Below are 20,957 nucleotides of genomic sequence, written 5' to 3' on the forward strand. Positions count from 1 at the left end.
AACCCACCTAACAGCGCAGGAGACGTAAGAGATGTGGGTTCGGTTCCTGGGTCAGAAAGATCCCTTGGAGAAAGGAATGGCAACCCACTCCAGTATTCTTGTCTGGAGAATCCCATGTAGCCTGTGGGCTACAGTCCATAGGATCATGAAGAGTTGGACACTACTGAAGCGACTTAGCACGCATGCATGCATAGGCTGCTTATACCCAGGACTATTCTTTTTTCACGTGGGCTGCTTTTGCTAATCAGCACGTTGGGTCAGTCTTTGTCAAAAAGAATTATGCACGGCTGTTGTCTGGGCTCACTCCAAGCACGTACCATTGTGACTCGCTGAGTCCATCTGAGTTGCATTGAACCAGCACTAGGACCAAGTATGAAACCACACTCAGGGTCATCGTTACCTGGAGTCTGTAAGGCAGCTCCCCAGGGGCTCGGCGTGAATGCTGGACAGGCCAGTCCTGCTTGGCACCAGGACAGTTCACCACAGCTCAGAGCTGCCAATGGGTGACGATCACTTGTGGATGAGCAGGAGTTTTCATCCTCTGACCGTGGTGAGCTTGTAGACGTAAGCAGGGCTGTCATGGCTAAAACATGGGCATCTTCTGACACTGGCCCAAAGAATTTGTTCATAGTACAAATATCATACAAAGCTGAGATAGAACTGCTGCTTCTGCATCCTGATGAAAATGATCATGTTTGACTTGAAGGAGTAAACTCTGCAGAATCGGAGGCTTTGGTGTGCCCCTCTTGACTTTACACTGCCCTCACCGATAACCTTAGCACCTTCTTCAGGCTTCTCTTGTGGATGTTGGAGGGCCTTGCTGGATATTAGCTGTATCATCCCCTTATTTAGTGGGCAGTTGTCTTTCTTCAGATGTCCTGCACTGCAGATGTCTGTCTCTTTTGTCTGTTTTCCATTTCTCACTCCTACCAGCCCCTAGAGATCTTGGGATTCTTTCTGTGACAGGGCTATCAGAAAATGTAGCTTACACAGGCCCATAGAAATTGCCTCTGCTGCAATATGCATTCAGGTCTTTATTCTCACATGCAACAAAAGCTACAGCTTTGCTACAGTTGGAGATGATTTATGAGGTATGAATTATGCATAGGCAGGTAGCTAGAATGGATAGAGTTATTTGTCCAGCTGAGAAAGTCAAATGTTATACTCAGATGCCTCTCCATCCCCACTGTGTACAGTCCCTTCGCACTGTGGTCTGGCTTTCTGGTTCACCTGCACCACTCTTTTCTCTTCCCCATTTCACTCTGTCTATCCAGACCCAGTTTCACTCCCACTAACAACCGGATAGGTATCCGCTGGATAATGAACAAATGCTTTAGCCTGCTAGCACATAGCTAGGGGTATGTATCTTAGATTCAGTCAGGTGTGGGTTAAAATCGAAGTCAATTGAGCTATGAGTCCTTGGGCAAGTAGCTTGACGTTCCTGTACTTATTCCTGCATCTGTAAAACAGTGCCAATGATGATAATTCCCAGTTCACAGGCTGTTGATGGATCAAATGAGATAATTTGCTTATTGCACGTAGCAATGCCTCGGGCACCATAGTGAACACGCAGTAGAACAGACAGGTAGTTGTTTATGATCTGGCTTCATTTCCAGCCACCTTTTGAGCTGCACACATCCATTCCATTAAACTATAAGCTTTTTTTTAGCAGGAGGTACCTTCATTCTGTAGCCCAGAGCCTCACAATATGCCCAACACACATTCCAGTGCTCTGTAAATATGGGACCAAGTCAAGTTAGCCCCTTGGAGCTGTGCCATACCACACCTCTGCTCTCCATGAGCAGCCCACCCCCTCCCCACCTGGGCCATGTCCAGTCACCTTTAGAGCTGCCAACCTGGGTGATTTGGGGCTCCCTCTGCACTCACTGCCCAACCCGAGTCCATTGACTCAGTGGCTTATCTCCCTCCTAAGTATATACAAGCGCCTCGAAGGCAGGACCTTATATACCTGACTTTATATCCACAGGTCCTTACACAGCTCCTGTTATGTAGAGAGAATAAGAATGTGTCTGCTGAACAAAGGCTGGAGGTAGGGCTGAGTGTAGATAAAAGGATGTGTGCAAAGCAACAAGAATGCAAGGGACTTGAGACAGTTGGAAACTGGTGATTTGTTACTATGGTGATTTCCGAGTAATTTTTGTTTAGGAGGATGGCAGGTTTGTTCTTATTTTTGTTGTCTTCTTAACTTCCTCATCTCTAGCAGTTCGGGAGGAGAACAGCTGTACGTAGCAACCCTAGGGTAGAGCAGGAGAGGAATAGAGTGGAGGTGTGGCGAGGAAAGAGGTGGGTCAAGAACAAAGCAGGTTATAAATGCCTGGGCTGGTTGAGCCAGGCCATAAGTTACTCTTCATTTTAGCCACAGAGCCAAGTGGAGAACATAGTCAAGTCTTCTGAAAACCACAGTAAGAAAGAGTGCTTTAAGCCAGAATGTAAAAAAATTAAAAAAACTGTAGGACATAGCGATGCCCAGCTCCCATTACATTGGTAAAACTCTCATAATATTCATGATGCAGGCTCTGGCTGTGGCGGGGGACATCTGAGCATTCAAAGCCAAACCTGACCACATATCAAGGTCCCTCTATGAGTCCCCATGATTGATAAGATTCAGCCTAGGGCTGAGGAGAGTGGAGAGCTGTTTGGGGACTCAGTTCTGCCTGAATATGTGCAGAAGGGCTCTGGGCCCCTTCAGGAATGTGAGGCTTGGAATGAACCCTGAAGGCTGCTTGTCAAAGACTACTGCTTGATTGATGAGGAAACCGGGCTGCACAGCGTTGGAGTGACATACTCCATACCACTTGGCTGCTCAGCAGCCTTGTTAAGGCTATGCCACTGCTTCCAGACCTTCTCTAAACCAGGTGCCTGGGACCAAGATGTCCTAGAAACTTGGAATCTAGCCCTAAACTAGATCACTTCAAGAAAAGAACACTGTAAGCCATAGTGTAAAAAAATAAAACCTGTAAGACATAACAGTGCCCAATTCCTATCATATCACTAAAATTTTCACATCATTAAATCTGTCTTCTAATGAGGAACAGAACGTTCTTCTCAAAAGGCAGAATGGGATAGTCAGGTCCAGGTCTACTGACTGGGTGACTCTGGACAAGTTACTTAAGTTCTGTGAGCCCAAGGTCCCTGGTGGTTCAGTGGTAAAGAATCTGCCTGCCAAGCAAGAGATGCAGGTTTGATCCCTGGGTCAGGAAGATCTGCTGGAGGAGGGCATGGCAACCCACCCCAGTATTCTTGCCTGGGAAATCCCATGGACAGAGGATCCTGGTGGGCTTAAGCCCATGGGGTCACTACAGAGTCAAGACATGACTTAGCAACTAAACAACAAAGGTTTCTTAAAAATATAATACCCTGCTCTGCAGATTGAATGAAATGCCATATGTGAAGTACAAGCAGAAGATAAGTTCTTTGTAAATGGTAGCTATTGTTACAATTCATTATGCTTGTTATTCTACTAACCTACCTTAATCCAAGTTTAACTGTCAGTGTCAAAGGAGGTTAGAAGCTCTTCTTGGTTCTAGAGTCTGAGGGAAAAGCAAACAGGTGGCCAACAGAGCCCCAAACCCTTGACCTCTGTGTCAGATTTACTTCCTCCTTGTGTTGGGGTACAGGCTGCCTGTTATAACAAAAAGACCCCATTTCACTCCCCCCAGAAAACTAGTAGCTCACGGAGGATAGGTGTTCGTGCCTCTCGTGTTACGGTCAGAGATCAGAGCTTTGGGTGGTAAAGCTGAGTTCCACAAGGCCATCCGGGCCCAGGTTCCTTCTGTCGTGCTGCTCTGCTCTTTCCTGGTGGGCTGCCATTCTCTGCCTGGTTAATGCCAGTTTACCAGCACCACATTCACTTTCCAGCCCACAGGAAGTGGGAAAGAGAAGGGAGGGCAGCCCACTCTCTCTTGAGGAATGCAAGAGTTGAGTGTATCACACCCACTCTCAACCAGTTGTCCAGAATTAAGTGACAGGGCCACACCGTAGCTGCAAGGGAGTCTGAAAATGTGGTCTCTAGCTGTCTAGCCACATACCTAGCTAAGATTCTGTTACTGTGGAAGAAGCGGGGTGGATTCGGTGAGACAGCTCTCCCTCACCAGCTTTCATCCACCCACTACTTTATTTTCAGTGATATGGATTTGGACCTCTGACCCTTCAGCCCCAGGGCAACCATATCTGATACCAGAATCCTACAAGCTCTCAGAAAAAGGCAAGATAAACAGCTGTGCTGTCTTTAAGGAGATAATCTCAGATTCAGTAACTCCACAAGACAACAACACTCTGGGGGAAAAAAAAAATTCTGCCTTATATATATGCCAAGTGAAAAGTCAATATTGAATTGCTTTTACCATAAAATGTATGGTGGTATGTAAACTAAGTCTTCCCTCTTTTGGATTCGCTAACATAAATCTGACTGGATTTCGCCTGCCAACTAGATCATCAACGAGTAGTCCAGCCCACATAACCCAAGTTCCTCCCACACAACATGGCCACAGTTTGACATCCCAAATCCTAGTTTAATAGCTCCTGGGGAAAGCATCACTGATTGCTTTCATTGGTTCCTTGTTCTCTTCCTCCTACTTATTATCTCCCTCCTCTAATTTCCTTGTGTCTGTGTTGGCATTCAGCTTTGTGTTCATGAGTGCGAGCTCTTGAGAAAGCATCACTGAAGCAGGTACCACATAATCAAGCTCCTTGGGCTCACTAAGGGTGAGGAAATGAAACTCAAGGGGAAGGCAGAGACTGTTCTCGTTCCCTTTAGGTGAGGAGATGGCAGGAGGAGGCTGCCCAGAGGCAGCTGGCCTCTATGCTCTCTTTGTTCCTATTGCCACCCTCACAGTTGTTCCCTGTCCCAGTGGAGGCCGTGGAATTAGGGGTCTGTTTTCTGATAGCCAGTTTATCAGCATTCACGCCAAAATAGCTGCCAAGAAGCTTTGAAATTCTAAACCGCTGCAAGGGATGCAGAAGTTACGGCTGCTGGTGTTGCTGATTCCTTGCAACTTGAGAAAGTGCCAACATAAAGATCCAGGGGAGGAGGGACCAGGCTTCATGTCCTTCTTCAAAGAAAAGGCCTCAGCCTCAGTTCCAGAAACACAGTGCAAATGGCCCCACCACCAGATTCTCAGGGAAGGAGATTTTGACGGGCTCTGACTTCATAAACCAGATACATAATCAGTGGAGAGGGAAGTTGCGGTCAACACAGACACGCGCTCGAGGGCAAAAAAGAAGAAAGTAAAATATGCTTACTCAGAGTCCATTCTGTTTCTTTAAAGGAATGGATCTTCCTGGCTGGAACTGGTGAATTAAAGGAAAAAAAGAATTCACTGTTTTTTGAAAGGAGGAGGCCCCATTTGCAGAATCATCTGGCAAGGAACCTCTATAGACCCTGGAAAGATTGGCAGAGCTAGTTTTTGTCCAGCAGTGGAGAGCGAACCCCCTTGGCTTTCATTCTCCGGGTTGGCAGGGAGGGGACGTTGATGACGCCTGTTCAAGCAGCTGCTTTGTGCTAGTGTGTTTTCTTGTGGCTCTGCCAGGTGACAGCCTGACCCTCGGGCCCTCGGCCAGTTCAGCCCAGAAAGCCAGTGTCTGCCACCATGCCCCAGATGTGACACTGACTTTCCTGTCTCTCTTTGCTGATTCACAAATAGAAGCCTACTTTTTTGTTTTTATTTTTGTTTTCCTGTGATTGTTTTTCGATAACAGGGCCAAGGAGAGTGGAAAGAGGCTTGACCCCAAAGATTTACATTAGGAAGAAACATCTCTGTTGGAACTTTTATGTTTCTGAAAACCTTCAGGTCAAATAAACCTCTGTTGGTTATTGTTCCATGTGCTGCTTGGATTGCCCCAGATGCTAGTGCTTGTGGCTCAGAAGTCAAGGTCTCAGAAGGCTGAACATCCCAACAGGAAAGGGTGAAGGCAACAAGAGGACAAGTGAGAGCAAAATTCGGAACTTTTCTGTGTGGTGCCCCAAGCAAGTCCCTTTGCCTGTAACAAGCATCCCAAGAACAGCAGTACTTTGCTTCATCCTCCACCCTCTTGGATCCGTGCCCATGTGGGATCTTCAGGCCTGTGCTCACAGAGAGGTCCTACAGATCCTCCATAACCAGAGCCCCTTGGTTGGGTTTCAAGGGTGATTTAAGTATCATCATCCTGAGTTTACTGGGTTTCCCCAACCACCTAGGAACTTGGGACCTAGAGATTCTCGAGAACCCATTCAGCCAGCCACCCCACTCCTGGTTCTGTTAGCCCAGATTCTGCCACTCGCCATCTCCATGGTCCTCTGAGTCAATTGTATATCACAGCTTTGCTCAGTCTGTGCCCCTAATTAGATTTCTCTGGGGTCTCTATGTCCGTTCGCCACCCACACTCAATTCTGCTCCCTCACTGCCCACTTCCCAGCACAGGTGTGATGAAAACACACTCAGAAGTCTCTCTGTCTCTCTGTCCTTTGGTACCTTTTATCTTGACAACTTCTGGAAGGAGCGGTTGCCTCTTAGTAGCCTTGGGAATCGATCACTGTCTCTCCCTCTCTTAATTTTTCAGTTCACAATGCATACATCATCATTTTACAGTTGTTATCCACTTATACACAAATTAAGTCAGTAATTGATGAGAGTAAAAGGACCTTTCTTATTAACAAGTCAAGACGATTTATTCTCATTTTTTAAAATGGTGGATTCTCAGTATAGAAAATCTGAGAAACAAAGAAACCAAGAAGACGTTGCCCATGATGTTATCCCCTGCACACAACCAGCAAATGTCTTGGTATCTTTCCTTCCAAAGATTTCTCTAGGCGTTTGTTACCTACTTGCAATCTTGTGACCCTTCTTATTATAGCAGGAGCATTTTTTCCATGTTAGTAATCATTTTCTTTAAGCATAAGTTTTAACTTCTGTTTAACTTTACATTATGGCCTTACAATATACTTAGCTATTGTCTTCTTATTAAATAATTAGCACACTTTATAATTTTTTGAATTATAAGTAACACCTCATAGGATCTCTTCATGTGTCATTTTTTTAAAAAAGCATCTCTCTAGCACAGACTCAGAGGTTAAAGAGAAGACCCATTTTCAAGTTTGGGGTTTTTTTTAATAATGTTGCCTTGTTGATTTACAAAAAGTTACCTGCTAACTCCTGGTCGTCTGTCAGCGGTGTATGAGAATAGTCATCACTATTGGGCAAACATCTTCTTAAAATTTCATTGACTTAGAGGTGCAAGTAACTCACCAATCTAAATTGTGTTACCACTGAAGGCAAATGTATTTTAAGGTTGTTTTTTACTTTCTTTGAATTGCCAGCTCACATGCTTTCCTATTTACCTAATCTTAGAGTTGTCTTATCTGTATAAATTCCTTATGTGTTAACCCTAGAGAATTGAAAGCATATGTCCACACAAAAGCTTGTTCATGAATGTTTACAGCAGCATTATTCATAATAGTCAAAAATGGGAACAACCCACACGTCTATCAGCTGATGATCAATAAACAAGTGATATATCCATACAATAGAGTACTTTTCAGCCATAAAAAGGAATGAAGTACTAAGCCATCTATGAATGTTATGCCAAGTAGCCAGTCAGAAAAGCCACATACTGTGCAGAAGGGGCAAATCCATAGAGACATAAAGTAGATTGGTGTTGCCAAGGGCTAGGCTGAGAACGGGATGGGAAATAATTGCTTAATGGGTACACGTTTCTTTTTGGGGTGATGAAAATGTTGGAATTAGATAGTGGTGATGGTTCCTTTGCAAATATATTAAAAACCACTAAACTGTACACTTTAAGAGGGTGATTTTATGGCATATGAAATATATCTCAATAAAAATAAGACAAAATTTTAAAGTGCTAACCACAAGGAATTTTTCCATGGTCCAAGAAGTGATGGGGGAAGGTCTGAAGAACAATCAGTGCCCTGTTTCTTTCTGAACCCTTTGTTTGGCATAGACAGTTTAAATCTACCTTTATTTTTATCACCATTCACTCTTGTCCTAACCGTGACATCCAAAAGTGAAGTGAGTGTAAGAAGAAAGTGTTCTTCACTCCTTTTGGAGCTTTTCCACGGTTTGCTATTAAAACCTCATTTGTGCATTTGGGTTTGGGAATGGTTCCAGCAGTTAGTTGACTGCAGTGTTAAATCTCACCATTGGGGTCTAATGCTTCCATTTCTTTTTATTAAGTGCTTGTGGGTCCCTGGGCGTCAGGGAATGGAAGGTTGCACAGAGGGAAAGAGAATGTGTTGCCAGGGTATCAGCTGCCGCCTAGCAGCCTGAGGGTCATTTGAACAGGACAAGCCAGAAAGAGGAAGCCAGCAGATGTTCTAGGTGCCAGGAATGTGGCTTTTTCTTAAAGTAATGTGACATTTTAAGAGTGATTTCTATTAGTTCAGTTCCCTTGCTCTGTGGTATGGAGCAAGGTCCTTCCTCCTCACCCTCCAAAGGCCGTTGTTGCAAAGCCGAGCGTCAGTGATCCGATGAGTCCAACTCCACCTCTTATTATTTCTGAATCAAAGTTTTAACTTGATTTTTCAGTAGGCTCTGGTTCTGCCACTGTTGCCTGTGGAAAGGGTCTGCCTTGTAGATGTTCCTGCTTTCACTTCTTCTCTCCACAAAGATGTAATATTATTTTATCACCTGTGTTTGGTGGGGGGAGCTCTCACTCTGAGGGCTCCCCAGAGTAGAAACCTATTATTGTTGTGCTTGGAGGAAGCATTACATGTGTATAGCTCAGTTTATGCAGTCAACATGTTCCAGAAAGTTTACATAATGTAAAGCACATCATGTTTTCAGTGCAGTAGGACAGCTCTGTTTTACACTAAGGAACCCAATGCTGACTCCTTTCTGATATCTATAAATATCCTGCCATGTCTAGGAAGTATCAGGAAACTAAGGGTTGCTCTAATGTCATTGGCACAAACGTTCATTAAGATGCCAAACCACATCAAGGAAGCTGGTGACTCACCATACCTGGCGTGGTACCAGCACCCTTGCTGAGCCCGCTGTCTCAAGGGGTGGGCTGGGGATCTGGAGGAGCGGGGCCCAGTCCCTGAAATCAGGGCATGCATTAGTCATGCACATGAGGGTGGGTTCTGTGGAGTCAGGGACCTTCTCCACCGGTCTCTCCCTCCACTCCTCCCACCCTGGTGCCCACACCCTTGCGTGGACTGACCTAGATTCCATGGGGCAGGAGGCAAGGCTAGTGTAGAGCCTCCATGGGCTGGCCAAGAAGTCAGCCTGTCTGGCTTCAAATCCCATTCCCACCCCTGACTGAGCTGTAGACAAATTCCCGAACCTCTTTGATCCTCCATTGTACAGTGAGAGCAAAGAGCAATCCCCCATCTTAGGGTTGTCATGAAAATTTAGTGAGAAGACACGTTCCAGTACATAGCAGGGCACCTGGCTTGCAGGGCACCTTTGCTTAATAATGGTCATCACTGCTGAGATTGGGAGCCTTCATCTCTGTGATGCCCCATCCCACCAGAATATAATAAGTATTTGTTTTCTGTTGCCCTGTAACAAATTATGACAAACTTCCTGATTTAAAACAATGCCCATTTATCAGCTAACAGTTCTGAGTCACAAGTCCAGATGCAATGTGGCTGCTCTCTCTGCTTGCAAGGCTGAAATCAGTGTATTGGTTAATAGCATTCTCATCTGGAAGCTTGAATGGGGAAGAATTCATTTCCAGGTTTTTTAGGCTTCTTGACCCAACTCAGTAGTTCCTTGTGGTTGTAGGACTGAGGTCCCTGTTTCTTTGCAATCTGCCAGGTGGGGGCTGTTCTCAGCTCCTAGAGGCCACCCATATTTCTGGCCATGTAACTCCTGTCTTCAAAGCCAGCAGGGGAAAATATCCCTTCCATGAAATGCCTTTCACACTTTGAATCTACTTCTCCAAAAAAAGGCCAGTTCCTTACAAGGGCTCACATGATAATGTCAGGTCTATCTAGGATAATCCCTCTTCAATTAAAACCAACTGTGCCAAATAAGAGAGCCTAAACACAGGAGCCATGATTCCATCATCCACAAGTCCCAGGGACTATCTGGGGCTTATCTACAGGAGGTGGGGATCTTGGGCACACCTTAGAGTTCTGCAACACCTTTTCAACAAGGCAGGTACTTCACGCCTGCCTTCCAGTTGGCAGCAAAAAGAGGATTTTCCCTCACTGGCATGGTCTTTTGTGTTCATTTTTCATAACTGGGCTGCAGCCACTGGCTGGACCCAGCACCAATGCTGTGTGTGGTTCAGACCTCAAGTATTTACGTCTCTAAAATGCCATCCCAGCTGTGACCTTTTCCCTGCTTTGGGAAGTGTTTGTGCTTCATAAAGGGTTGAGTGTGGTCCTGTCTCTCTCTAGCCTCCCCAGACATCCCTGGTCCCTCTGTCCTGGCTGTCCCCATCAGACAGCACTGCCTGCAGGGGGTCAGGACCCAGGATCCCACAGAGAGGAGAGCCATATTGTAAAAGATATGAAAACGCTGAGACACTGGAGTGACAGATACTGTGGCCCAATTACCACTGCTACCAGTGAGGCCCTCCTCTGTCTCCGAATGTCCTGCGTCCAGCTGTTCCATGGGGAAAGCTAAGGAAAGCCTTCCCCAGACTCTCAGGGATTAGTTTCCCCATCGAGGACACAGAAATATATACCTCAGATTGATTCTTGTGGGTATTTCCAGTCTTACAAGGATCAAGAGTTCCCTGCCATGAGTCTTCTGTCCTGAAGTCAATCCATTTCTCATGTGACTCTGCCACATCTTATCCATTTGCCTCGCTATTACTGTTGACTAGAAAAGGGTGTTTGGTTGTGAAGCTGCCAGTTTTTGCTTTTTCCCCAGAGAAGTCGATGCAGCTGTGCAGTCAATCTACAGTTGAGCTTTGAATACCTTTCCAGCTGTCCCCAGCTCAGTTACTTGTGTCTGGTTTCCAGGTTCTTAATTTAGTTCCCTTTCCCATTCTTTTACTTTCCTCGTGATACCCACCCAGGTAGAGCAGAGAGCAGCTAAAGGGATGGTGAATGAGAGCCCCAGGAATCATGCCACATCAGCACCCAGGCCAGTGTGTTCTCCCTGTCACTCTCCAGAGTCTGGGCTGTCAAGAGCCTTGCTGCCACTTACGTCTGAGAGCTCTTCTCTTCTCCACACCCACCTCGGTTGGTTTTTCAGGCAAAGTGCTTACATTGTTGAAATTGTTGTCGGTTTCACCTTCCTCCTCCTGCTATCCTATTTGTGTGTCTCAAGAGAAAATAATTTGCTTTTTGCAGAAGACCGCCAGTGGCTATTTTCCTTTTCTGGTACTTAGCTCTCTCACATGCCTGAAATCTCACAAGTCCTGCTGTGGTGTAACCTGGGCATACAGGTGTTGCTTCATTGATTGGCATATGAGGAAATGTGGGTGAATCTGGGTTTAATGTGCATCTAACCAACCGGACCGGGTTCTGTGGCATCAGTGGAGGGAATGTACATTCCACCAGACTCATGCTAGACCAAAGTAGCCTGTGCCCAGAGTAGCGGATAGATTCCATCCTTCATGTCAGCTTCCGTCAACCACCCAAGGGCTATGTGAAAAAGGATTCTGAGGCCACCTATGTGATGGATGGGTGATGTCCATCACTCTCATAGGAAGAGGGCGTGGAAGTCCTGGGATGATTCTTTCTTTAGTGATTTCTGCCCATTGTTTCATGCTTTTGTGGCACATATGAAAGCACCCACAAGACTAAGGAAATTTTAAGTAAATCAGGTTTTACTTACATAGTAGAAGCAGAGCCCCTATGTTCGCAGAAGGACTGGAGAATAGGGGTCTTCACAGCTCTAATCTATACCTTAACCACAGGTACAGGATCCTGCTGGTCAAAGTGCTATGCATCAGTTTTTCTAGGCATGGTAATGTGCGGAGGACAATGGTCATGATGTATGATTTACTGATCAGAGTACTCCCAGGGCCCCACTTTTGAATGGCATTATTCAGCATTTCCCAGTGCCGCACAGATCTTGAGCTAGTGTATTAGTGCTTTATATGTTCACGATGGATGCACAGCATGGGCCATAAAAGCCACACTACAGAACTGTACATAATAAGGATGTTTTTATTTTAACCTGAATGCTCAGAACTTTTCTTCATGGCAAGGAGCCTGAAGTCACACTCAGTACAACTCATAGCATCTTCTGACCCCTTTCATCAGGAAATAGTCTGACCACCTCAAGTGGGAAGAAGAAGACCACAAGTTCTTATACAAATATTTTTATTGAAATGTAGCTTTTAATGACTTGAGCCTGCATTTCCTGATTTATTTCCTTTTCTTCATGTTTGTCAACAAAGTGAAGAGGATAAGCAAGATCCAAGTAGAAACATTTCTTATGCAAAATTGCAAGCACGTGAAGGGGTAACAGAGCTGTCCCTTCTAGAAAAGAGAATTGTTTTCTACAATTCTGATTGAGTTTGGGGTTTCTGCATTTAACATGTAACACATAACTTATTGAGTACCTGCTGTGTTTCAGGCACTGTTCTGGGCAATGGGGATGCAATAACGAAACAAAAACCAAAGATTAATCACTGCTTCCAAGGAGCTTACTATTTATTTCCTTCCATTGTTTCATAGAATTATATAAAAGCTGTTAAACATTTATTACAGTAGTAATACTTTTTTTAGTAGATTTTTTCTTTTTGGATATTTGTGAGTTACATTTTACTTGGGGCAAAATGAAGACTGCAGCCCCGGAGGCAGCACCTTAGATAGCTCTGAGAGACTGGTCCCAGTAGATTCTTAAAAGATTTTTTTTCTTAGTTTGGTTAGATGTAGGGTTCTGTTTTCAATAGGTTTCTGATGTAGGGGGTTTTTTTGATAGAATTGAAAGAGTAGTTTGTAGTGAGAGTTCTCAGTGGTTTTAGATGATATACTCTGTCACAGGAATGAACTTCTCGAGAAAAAAACAGCACTTTGTGTCAGTTTTTTAAATTGCCTTTTTCGCCCCAGCATACCTGTTCTTCCAAGGAAGGCATTCTGGACTGCAGTGTTAATCACATGCGTATAAGGAAAACAGCTCTTATACTGTTTCAAAGATATAGCTACAAATTCTGTCTTCTTCGTAATTCAGGATTTCTCAAGCTCCGTGCGTTCCCATTTGGAGCCAGGTAATTCTCTGTTGTTAGAGGCTGTCCCGTTCACCCAGGAGGCTTTGCAGCACCCTTAGTGTCTTGCCATTGGATACCAGCAGTCCTCCTTACCCTCAAGTTGTGCAGCCAGACATGTCCCTTGGTCACGGGCCACCAAGTCCCCCGCGGCTGAGAACCACTGGCATGAATGATGTGATTCTGTGATGCAGGTCACACATCCTCCGATTACAGCAAGTCAGTGGAATCTCTGAGAAAAGCACCTAGGACAAGCAGTGTGTTATTGGCCTTTGTAGCAGCTCAGGGCAACGTTCCACCATGAAAGGGTTAATATAAAGTGAGCAAGATATTTACCAGTCTTGTGAAGTAACACCAACAACAAATGATGAAAATCCTTCAGCCAATCATGCCTTGGAGATACTTTGCATTTCCTATTGGAAACTTGTTAAAAATCACATTCGTTTACCATAAGTTAGAGAGCATGTTGGACAGAGTACACTGTAAGTTAATCTGGAATGATTTACGCGTAAATGTGTTCCAGATTTGGTGAGCTCAGCTCGAGCAGCAGGAGGCTTGTTTCCAAACATTTCCATTCTCAGGAACTGACATTCAGTTCAATAAGTATTTACTGAAACATGTAATGTGAGAGGGCCTTAAACAGTCTGATATTGCTTCCATGACCCCAGCTGGCATGGAAGCAGTGCTCAGAAAAGTGCCCCCCCAGAGTGTCTGTGTCTGATGTGGCACCCCCATTTTGGTTTGCGAGATATAGAGAGATACTAGTTCCTTCCTTGCCCTTCACCGCCTCATGTCCCCTCTCGTCCTGTACCAGCTGTACTCTCCCCGGTGGATACATGTAATTACACGTGATGTCATGTGTTTCTTATTTGGTTCTTTGGTCCCAAATGGGCCACTTTTCAGAACTTGGCAGGGACATCCATTGCATTTTCTACCTCCCCGCCAACAGCTGGACAGGGTATTGCAGTCCAAAGTGGGGTCATTTAACCAACTCACCTTCCATTTTTTAATCTTCTTCACGTCTCACACATGCTGGTAGATTCTAAAACACAGGGCACGGTGCTGATAAAAGTTGCTGGAAGAAGGGTTGGCTTTGAGGCAGAAAGGATAAAAGAGAAACAGTGGTTAGAGAATTTCCGCTCATTCAGTTGCTCTTTATTGAGCACCCACTATGTGCCAGCCACTGGCAATATAGCAATGACAAAAACAGACAGGACACTGCTCTCCTGGAGCTCACAGTCTACTGGGCAGTGAGACACGTGGGAAGGCCATGTTTTCATATGGCACAATAGATGCTGTAAAGAGAGAAACCAAGATGCCGTATGAGCACTGAGGAAGAGCAGCACCCCAGCCTGGGGGATGGCGGGGAATTAGAGAAGGCTTTGCAGAGGAAGTGGTGTCTTAACTGAGACATGAAGATTATATTGTGTATCATAAAGGGAGAGGGAGGGACTTACTTCCCTGGTGGTCCAGTGGTTAAGACTTCACCTTCCAATGCAGGGAGTGTGGGTTCAATCCCCGGTCAGGAAGCTAAGATCCCACATATCTCCATGGCCAAAAACCAAAACATAAAACAGAAACACCACTGTAACAAATATAGACTTTTTTTAAATGGTCCATATTAAAAAAAAAAAAAAAAACAGAGAGGAGAGGATAAAGGGGTTCAAAGCCATGTTCCAAGGACGAAAGGTGAGTGGGAAGAATAGAATCTTAAGCACTGAGAAGTTAGGCATGTTTAGATGGTAGAGTGAGAGACAGGAGGGCTGAGAAGTAAACGAAGAGGAGCCAGTGACAGACGAGCTTCAGGACTCTTACGAGAACACTTGGGTCTTAGCTGATGCCCTTTACTGAGACCAGCACCGACACAGTAGGTTTAATTGGAAGGAGGATGGGGTGACAGTGACTCAAGTTTTAATTCACCACTAATTCTAGAATATGGGAATGAGCTTTTAAGTGTTTCTGAAAGATGTCAAAAGCTAATGGAAATTTAAAAAATTAATTAGCCTGTTTAAATGATTTTGTGACTGTAGGCTATCATGACATCCTGCAAATACACTCAGCCCTCTCAGTTTCTGCCAACTGTATTTTTTTCATCTAGTGATTATTTCTTAATTTTGATACATATCATCTTATTGCTTAAAATTTAGCAAATGTGTGTCTGTGAATGAGTACCCATGAATGAAGAAGTACAGTAAGCTATTTAAGGGCTATATTCTGGCTTTTCCAACATGCCTGTATTCTCTTTAGATTTTCTTTGCTGTGATGGAGGGTTTTATTCTAATGTTTTATTCTAATACTGCACAGATTAATTTTTGAGAGCATACACTATTTTTTAAGATGACTAGAGAAAACCAAGTTATATTTTTGGACAGTCTTTAGGCAGATATCTGATATTACAGGATTGTAAGGGTGCAGACCTCATGTGAGGGAAAATATTGCATGGTGAACATAATGCTGTGTGTTGATCCCATTGCCAGAGCATATGAGGGATAAATGTGATGGTCAAGTTAAGGGCATTGAGATTGCTTCCAACCGCCAACGCTAGCCTCAGCTTTCCATGGCCCTCTAGGCGTGAAATACTGCATGAGAACTTTGTAAAAGATTCCCCTTTATAGTCAAGCGACCCAGCCACTAGGGGGCATCCAAGTTCACGTGCCTCTTTCTGTTTGTTTTCCACAGGAATTTAGATAATGGGCTGTGTGCAATGTAAGGACAAAGAAGCAACAAAACTGACGGAGGAGAGGGATGGCAGTCTGAACCAGAGCTCCGGGTACCGCTATGGTACAGACCCCACTCCTCAGCACTACCCCAGCTTCGGTGTGACCTCCATCCCGAACTACAACAACTTCCACGGGGCCGGGGGCCAAGGACTCACCGTCTTTGGGGGTGTGAACTCTTCGTCTCATACTGGGACCTTGCGAACAAGAGGAGGAACAGGTCAGGATGAAGCTACTCTTAAATCTTTTAGCCATTGAACATTTGTGCTCCTTTGGTGTTTAAGTTTTTAACCACTCTCCAGCTCCCTGCTACCAGATGAAAGGCTCTTAAAATCACTAAAGCTTGATGGACAAATCTAGATACCAGCAACAGCGGCATGGGGGTCCCCCAGCTGCTGCTCTGTGAGAATCCTGTGAGGGTTACGAGGCACAACTTTCTGCTGATCATTTGAGGCCAGTGGCTCTCAACCTTGGCTGGATGGCTTGGAATTATTAGGCAGCTTTTTCAAAATATAGATACCTGAGCCCCACCCCCACCCCCAATCCCAGATCTTTTGAATCAGAAGTTTCAGGACTGGATATGAGCATGGATGTTTTGAGTTCTCCAGCTATGAAAGCACTCCTTCCCCACAACCCCCAGTTCAGACTGTTTCCAGGGGAGTACCTGCCCTTTCAGCTTTCTAATTAACCTCCATCCTGCCGGTCACTTCCCAGCTGGTGGGCTCATTTGGCTATATTATTTTTTGGCAATTTGTCTCCACTGATTCTCTCTCTAATCCTCCCATTGTCTTCTATATGACAGAGTTTATCAGTGCTCAAGTATTTTCATCTCTTTTGTATTTTAAAATTGAATCTTATGTATCCTTAAGGGATCTTCTCTTTTCTTTTTTTTTTAACTTTTCCTTTTCTTTTCCCTAGGCTGTGTTTCACTGCTATGTGCATTTGCTGACTTAGCTAATACTTTGTAAAATATCTGGCGTGTGTTCTCAGACATATGTTTTCTGAAATATTTGTAAGATATCTCATGCATCCTTAATCTTCCAAAGCCTCTCCCAGTATGTGAACCATGGTAACTAGATATTTGACATAACTTGTTCCAAAACTGTCTTATTTATTATAAAAGTTTTTTAAATATATATATATAATACATCAATCCATATGTTCTCAGTTCAGCTGGGAGCAGAGGTCTTATAAAATAGCCCACTATTACTTTTTACGTGGGGAATTGGCACTACCAAGGCCTCTCTTCCCTCTGCACCCAACAGGGTAGTGTAGTTATATCCAGGGGACCTGACCCAGAGCTTTGGGCAACTAGCTACTTCTGTGCTGCCAACACTTCACACTCTGTTCAGTAGAAAAAAATATTTATTTTCATCCTTATGGTGAATGTAGCTTTCCCTTGAGAGCAGGCCTTTCATGGGTGACTGGAGGCTGAGCACACTTCCTTATCCTTCCAGCCTTCCTGGAAGGCACCTGGAATGGGGGGCTGAAGGAAAGAAATCATCAGGCAGTCTAGGGACGTCTGTCTCTGGAGGATGCAGCGGGGAAAACGGGCCAGAGATGCACCCAGCACACACACCCCGTGCCTGCTGGGAGAAGGCGTGCGCTCTGCTGTCTCTCCCTGGGCCTCATGTGGCTCCTCATGGGGGCAAAGCGTGTCTTGTCAGTGCTGCAGAGCGCTGCCCATCTGAACTGAATGTTGCTACTTGTTGCCCTTGGTTGTGGCCAAAATGTAATATTAATATCTGTCTATTCTCGAAGACTCATTCCAAGTGTGCAGAGAGAAATCCTTCAGCCCTGGGTTTTAGTCAGCTCAAATAATGCTTCCTTTCACAAAGACTGAGGCATAAATTCAGCTCGTGACTCTGGTTTCACGCATTAGTTACAACACTGCCTGATGTTATCAGTGCTGATTAGATGTAAATTTTGAGAATGAGGCTTTAGTGAAGATTTAATCTCTTGGAATTAATTTTCCCTGGTGTAATAATCTCTCCCATTTTGATTTTGTTTTTTGTCAGGAGTGACCCTGTTTGTGGCCCTTTATGACTATGAAGCACGGACGGAAGATGACCTGAGTTTTCACAAAGGAGAAAAATTTCAAATATTGAACAGCTCGTAAGTTCGGAGAGGGAGAAGAAAGCAGGCATGCCTTTCAGGCCGGGAAGTGATTCTAGTGTTAGCAGTCTGCACCTTTTTTCATATCTCTGAAATGCTAAGAGAGCACTTGCTCATCAATCCATTAATTCTTAGCAATTTAACTTGAGGAAAGAAGAGTCAATGAACCAGTGTGGTATTCTATGGTTCTGTGTGTCCAGGGAGCTTTTTGGGAGCATAGAAGCAGAGTCAATGGTTTTGGTTTAAAGGCTGTGGAAACACCAGGATCTCCCTCTACAAATCCACAGTTTCAGATGATTGGCATGGGGGGCTTGCCTGTCCACATTACCCTCTCTCTGCCCTGAGATTTTCTTCAGATTTCACGTGTCACCCTGGCCTCATGAAACGCTGGCAACACATTCCATTTTCAAAACCGCTAGATATTCTAATTGGTGAAGCCTGTGGAGGCATTTTGCCATAATGAAAATTTGCAATTGAAACCTTTGTAAGGGGGAAGGAGAACCGATTTGGCCCTCTTGAGAATGACTACAGTGCATGCCTTTTCAATGTGGCCAGTAGGAACAGCCCGTTATGCAGGCAATGGGGAAACGTCAAGGGCGAGAATCACTCATGTTTCAAATCCTCCATTTAATACTTCCTTTAGGGAGAGTAAAATATGAGTCCGATTTCCCTTCAGTTTTTAAATATTGTGTCTATTAGGCTCAGGCAAGGTGCACAGGTCAGGGCCCTCCAGAAAAATTCAGGCTCAGAAGAAAATGATGTCCCCTGTGTCTTAGTCAGGCCCCCTCCCCTACTCCTCAAGTTTCCCCCATGAGCGCCCCCTAGTGTCTGGGAAAAATAAGGACGGAGAGCCCCTTAGGAAGGTCCAGTTAATCTGCCCTCTGCCCTTTGAGCAAACTGGATTGTGTGATGGTGGAAGGGCCCGGACGCCTGGCACTTCTGCTTTCCCACAGCCCTGCTCACCCTGCACATCCCAGGAAAGAGGAGTAGTCCTTGGAGCAAGGAACTCCCCCAGGCCCTGAACATTGCCTCCTTGTAAAGCCCTCCCCTCCTCTCAAATGCCCCCAACTCAGGACAACCTTTCAAGGGCAGGAATGAAATTCCTCCCATATTAGGCCAGTGACTCTTCCAGACATCAGAAGGAACTGTCTCTGTAGTTATAGGATTGGGTTGTTTTTTTTTTAATTTATTATTGTCACCATTAACGGGGGTGGATGGGATTTTTTTTTAACTTTTTATTTAAATTTCGTATGGTCAAGCGTACAGATCAAAAGTGTGCATGGTGGTGCTCGCATAATAACACCGCTCAACTGAAAAATAGTTCAGGTGGTACCTTGTATGTCATACGTATTTTACCACAGTTTTTTTAAAGGTGTACCATTTGCAGAATTTTCACAAACCAAACATACCTATATAACGTGTACCGGGATCAAGAACATTACCTGCCCACCCCACCCCCCAGCCCTCCTCCTGTAGCCACAGGAATTTTTCTTTAACTAGTGAACAGCTGCTCTTTGTTGAGGGCTCTTAGGTGCCAGCCATGTGCTAAGTTGCAGATGTTCTCATTTGCCCTTCACAGCAACTGAGGTGTGGCTCGTAGTCATCTTTTGACATAGGAGGAGCCAGAGGCTCAGGATAGAGAGCAGCCCAGGTACGTGGAGCTAGCAAGTGGCAGAGCCGAGGGTGGAATGTAGGGATGGCATACGGAGTGCAGTGTCAGGCTTGGGGCTGGAAAGGCCCAAGTCAGAGGAAACTGAGCCATTGGAGTTACATACAGGTTTGAGGGGAAGTGGGAGAGGGGGCATTTGGCTTTGATGCCTTCTGATTTCTGATTCCTTGTTGTTAATTCGATGCTCAGATGAATGCTTCTTGTCAGAGGCTGCTAATTTCGAGCTCTGAAATACCACCCTCCTTCCCCTCCCTATTTTATTCAGTATTTCCTAAATGCTAAGGTTGGTTAGAACTTTTCATTTGTAACTTCTAAAAGGTAAGAATTGAGAAATATAGGAAATACCTTAAGTGACTCTCGTAGGCTTTCTCCACACTCACATGGGTCCACACACTAGGTTTGCAGGGCACTTGGGAAGCCAGTCGTTGCCAAAATCTTAATTTGTGACTTCCTCCTTTGTTAAGCTGGGTCAGATCTGGAATGGCTTCTGATTGGAATTTTGGAGAAGCACTCAAGGAAGATCCGATCTACCTCAATCTATATTTCGTGAATTGCATGCGTGGTCTTTAATGTTTACAGGAGGCATTTGAGGCTCTGACCTGTTCCCTTAGAAGACAATATTATAAAGGACTTTTTTTCCCCTTTAATGTTCTTCCTTCTTGCCAGTGGAATTTCTCATCCTACGTGCCATTTAAATGCCCTTTTTCAAGGTTATGGAGCGTTGAAAATAAAGTTCTTGTAACAAACACAATATCCCGAAGTCAAGGGTAATAACAGGGAAGGGAAAATGGTGAAGGAAAAACAAAGCAGCAGTGCAGAACCAGATGGCGCGCGACTCCCTCCCCTTCCCCAGCCTCTCCTGGGCCCCTGGCTCCCACCCCTTGAAAGACAAGGAGGGACCAGGCTGTGTTCTCCCTGGGGCAGCTGCCACACCCCCCGTGTGGGCCCTCCCACTCCTTTCCCTGTCTGGGGGCTGAAGCTGAAGGCCTCCGGGCAGGCTTTTGTGCTTTAAGGTGCAGCGTAAACCGTGTGATGTGCTTGTGTGGCTGTGCCCCCGGCCCGAGCTGGAGGCACTGCTTCCCACCACGGGGAGGAGAGGTCCCTCCCTAACCGGTGAAGGTGCTCAGTGCAGGGTGTTCGGACATTACTAAACTTGATCCATTTTTGAATACAGAATTCATCTGTTTTATTCCTATTTTTGCATTTCATGACTACTGCTGCACCACCAGAAGCAGCAACTCTAAAATATAATCAGTGTTTTACAGAGTGGAACAGTGCTCATGGCCTAGGGTGCTGTCAATAGTCGTGTCCAACTCTTTGCA

At 45.0% G+C, this 20,957-nt stretch overlaps 1 protein-coding gene across 6 annotated transcripts in view; it reads left to right on the plus strand.

Moving 5' to 3' along the window:
- Positions 1-20,957, plus strand: part of FYN (FYN proto-oncogene, Src family tyrosine kinase) — a 212,087-nt gene that overhangs the window by 143,333 nt on the left and 47,797 nt on the right. For all 6 annotated transcript variants that reach the window (XM_005210788.4, XM_005210791.4, XM_010808438.4 and 3 more), the window contains 2 exons: positions 15,814-16,071; positions 17,870-17,966. In XM_005210788.4, the coding sequence (XP_005210845.1) occupies positions 15,825-16,071; positions 17,870-17,966 (344 nt within the window). In that variant the 5' untranslated portion in view covers positions 15,814-15,824. The remainder of the gene's footprint in view (positions 1-15,813; positions 16,072-17,869; positions 17,967-20,957) is intronic.

The sequence above is a fragment of the Bos taurus genome, chromosome 9, assembly GCF_002263795.3.
Source record: "Bos taurus isolate L1 Dominette 01449 registration number 42190680 breed Hereford chromosome 9, ARS-UCD2.0, whole genome shotgun sequence".
In the NCBI taxonomy this organism is placed as follows: domain Eukaryota; kingdom Metazoa; phylum Chordata; class Mammalia; order Artiodactyla; family Bovidae; genus Bos; species Bos taurus.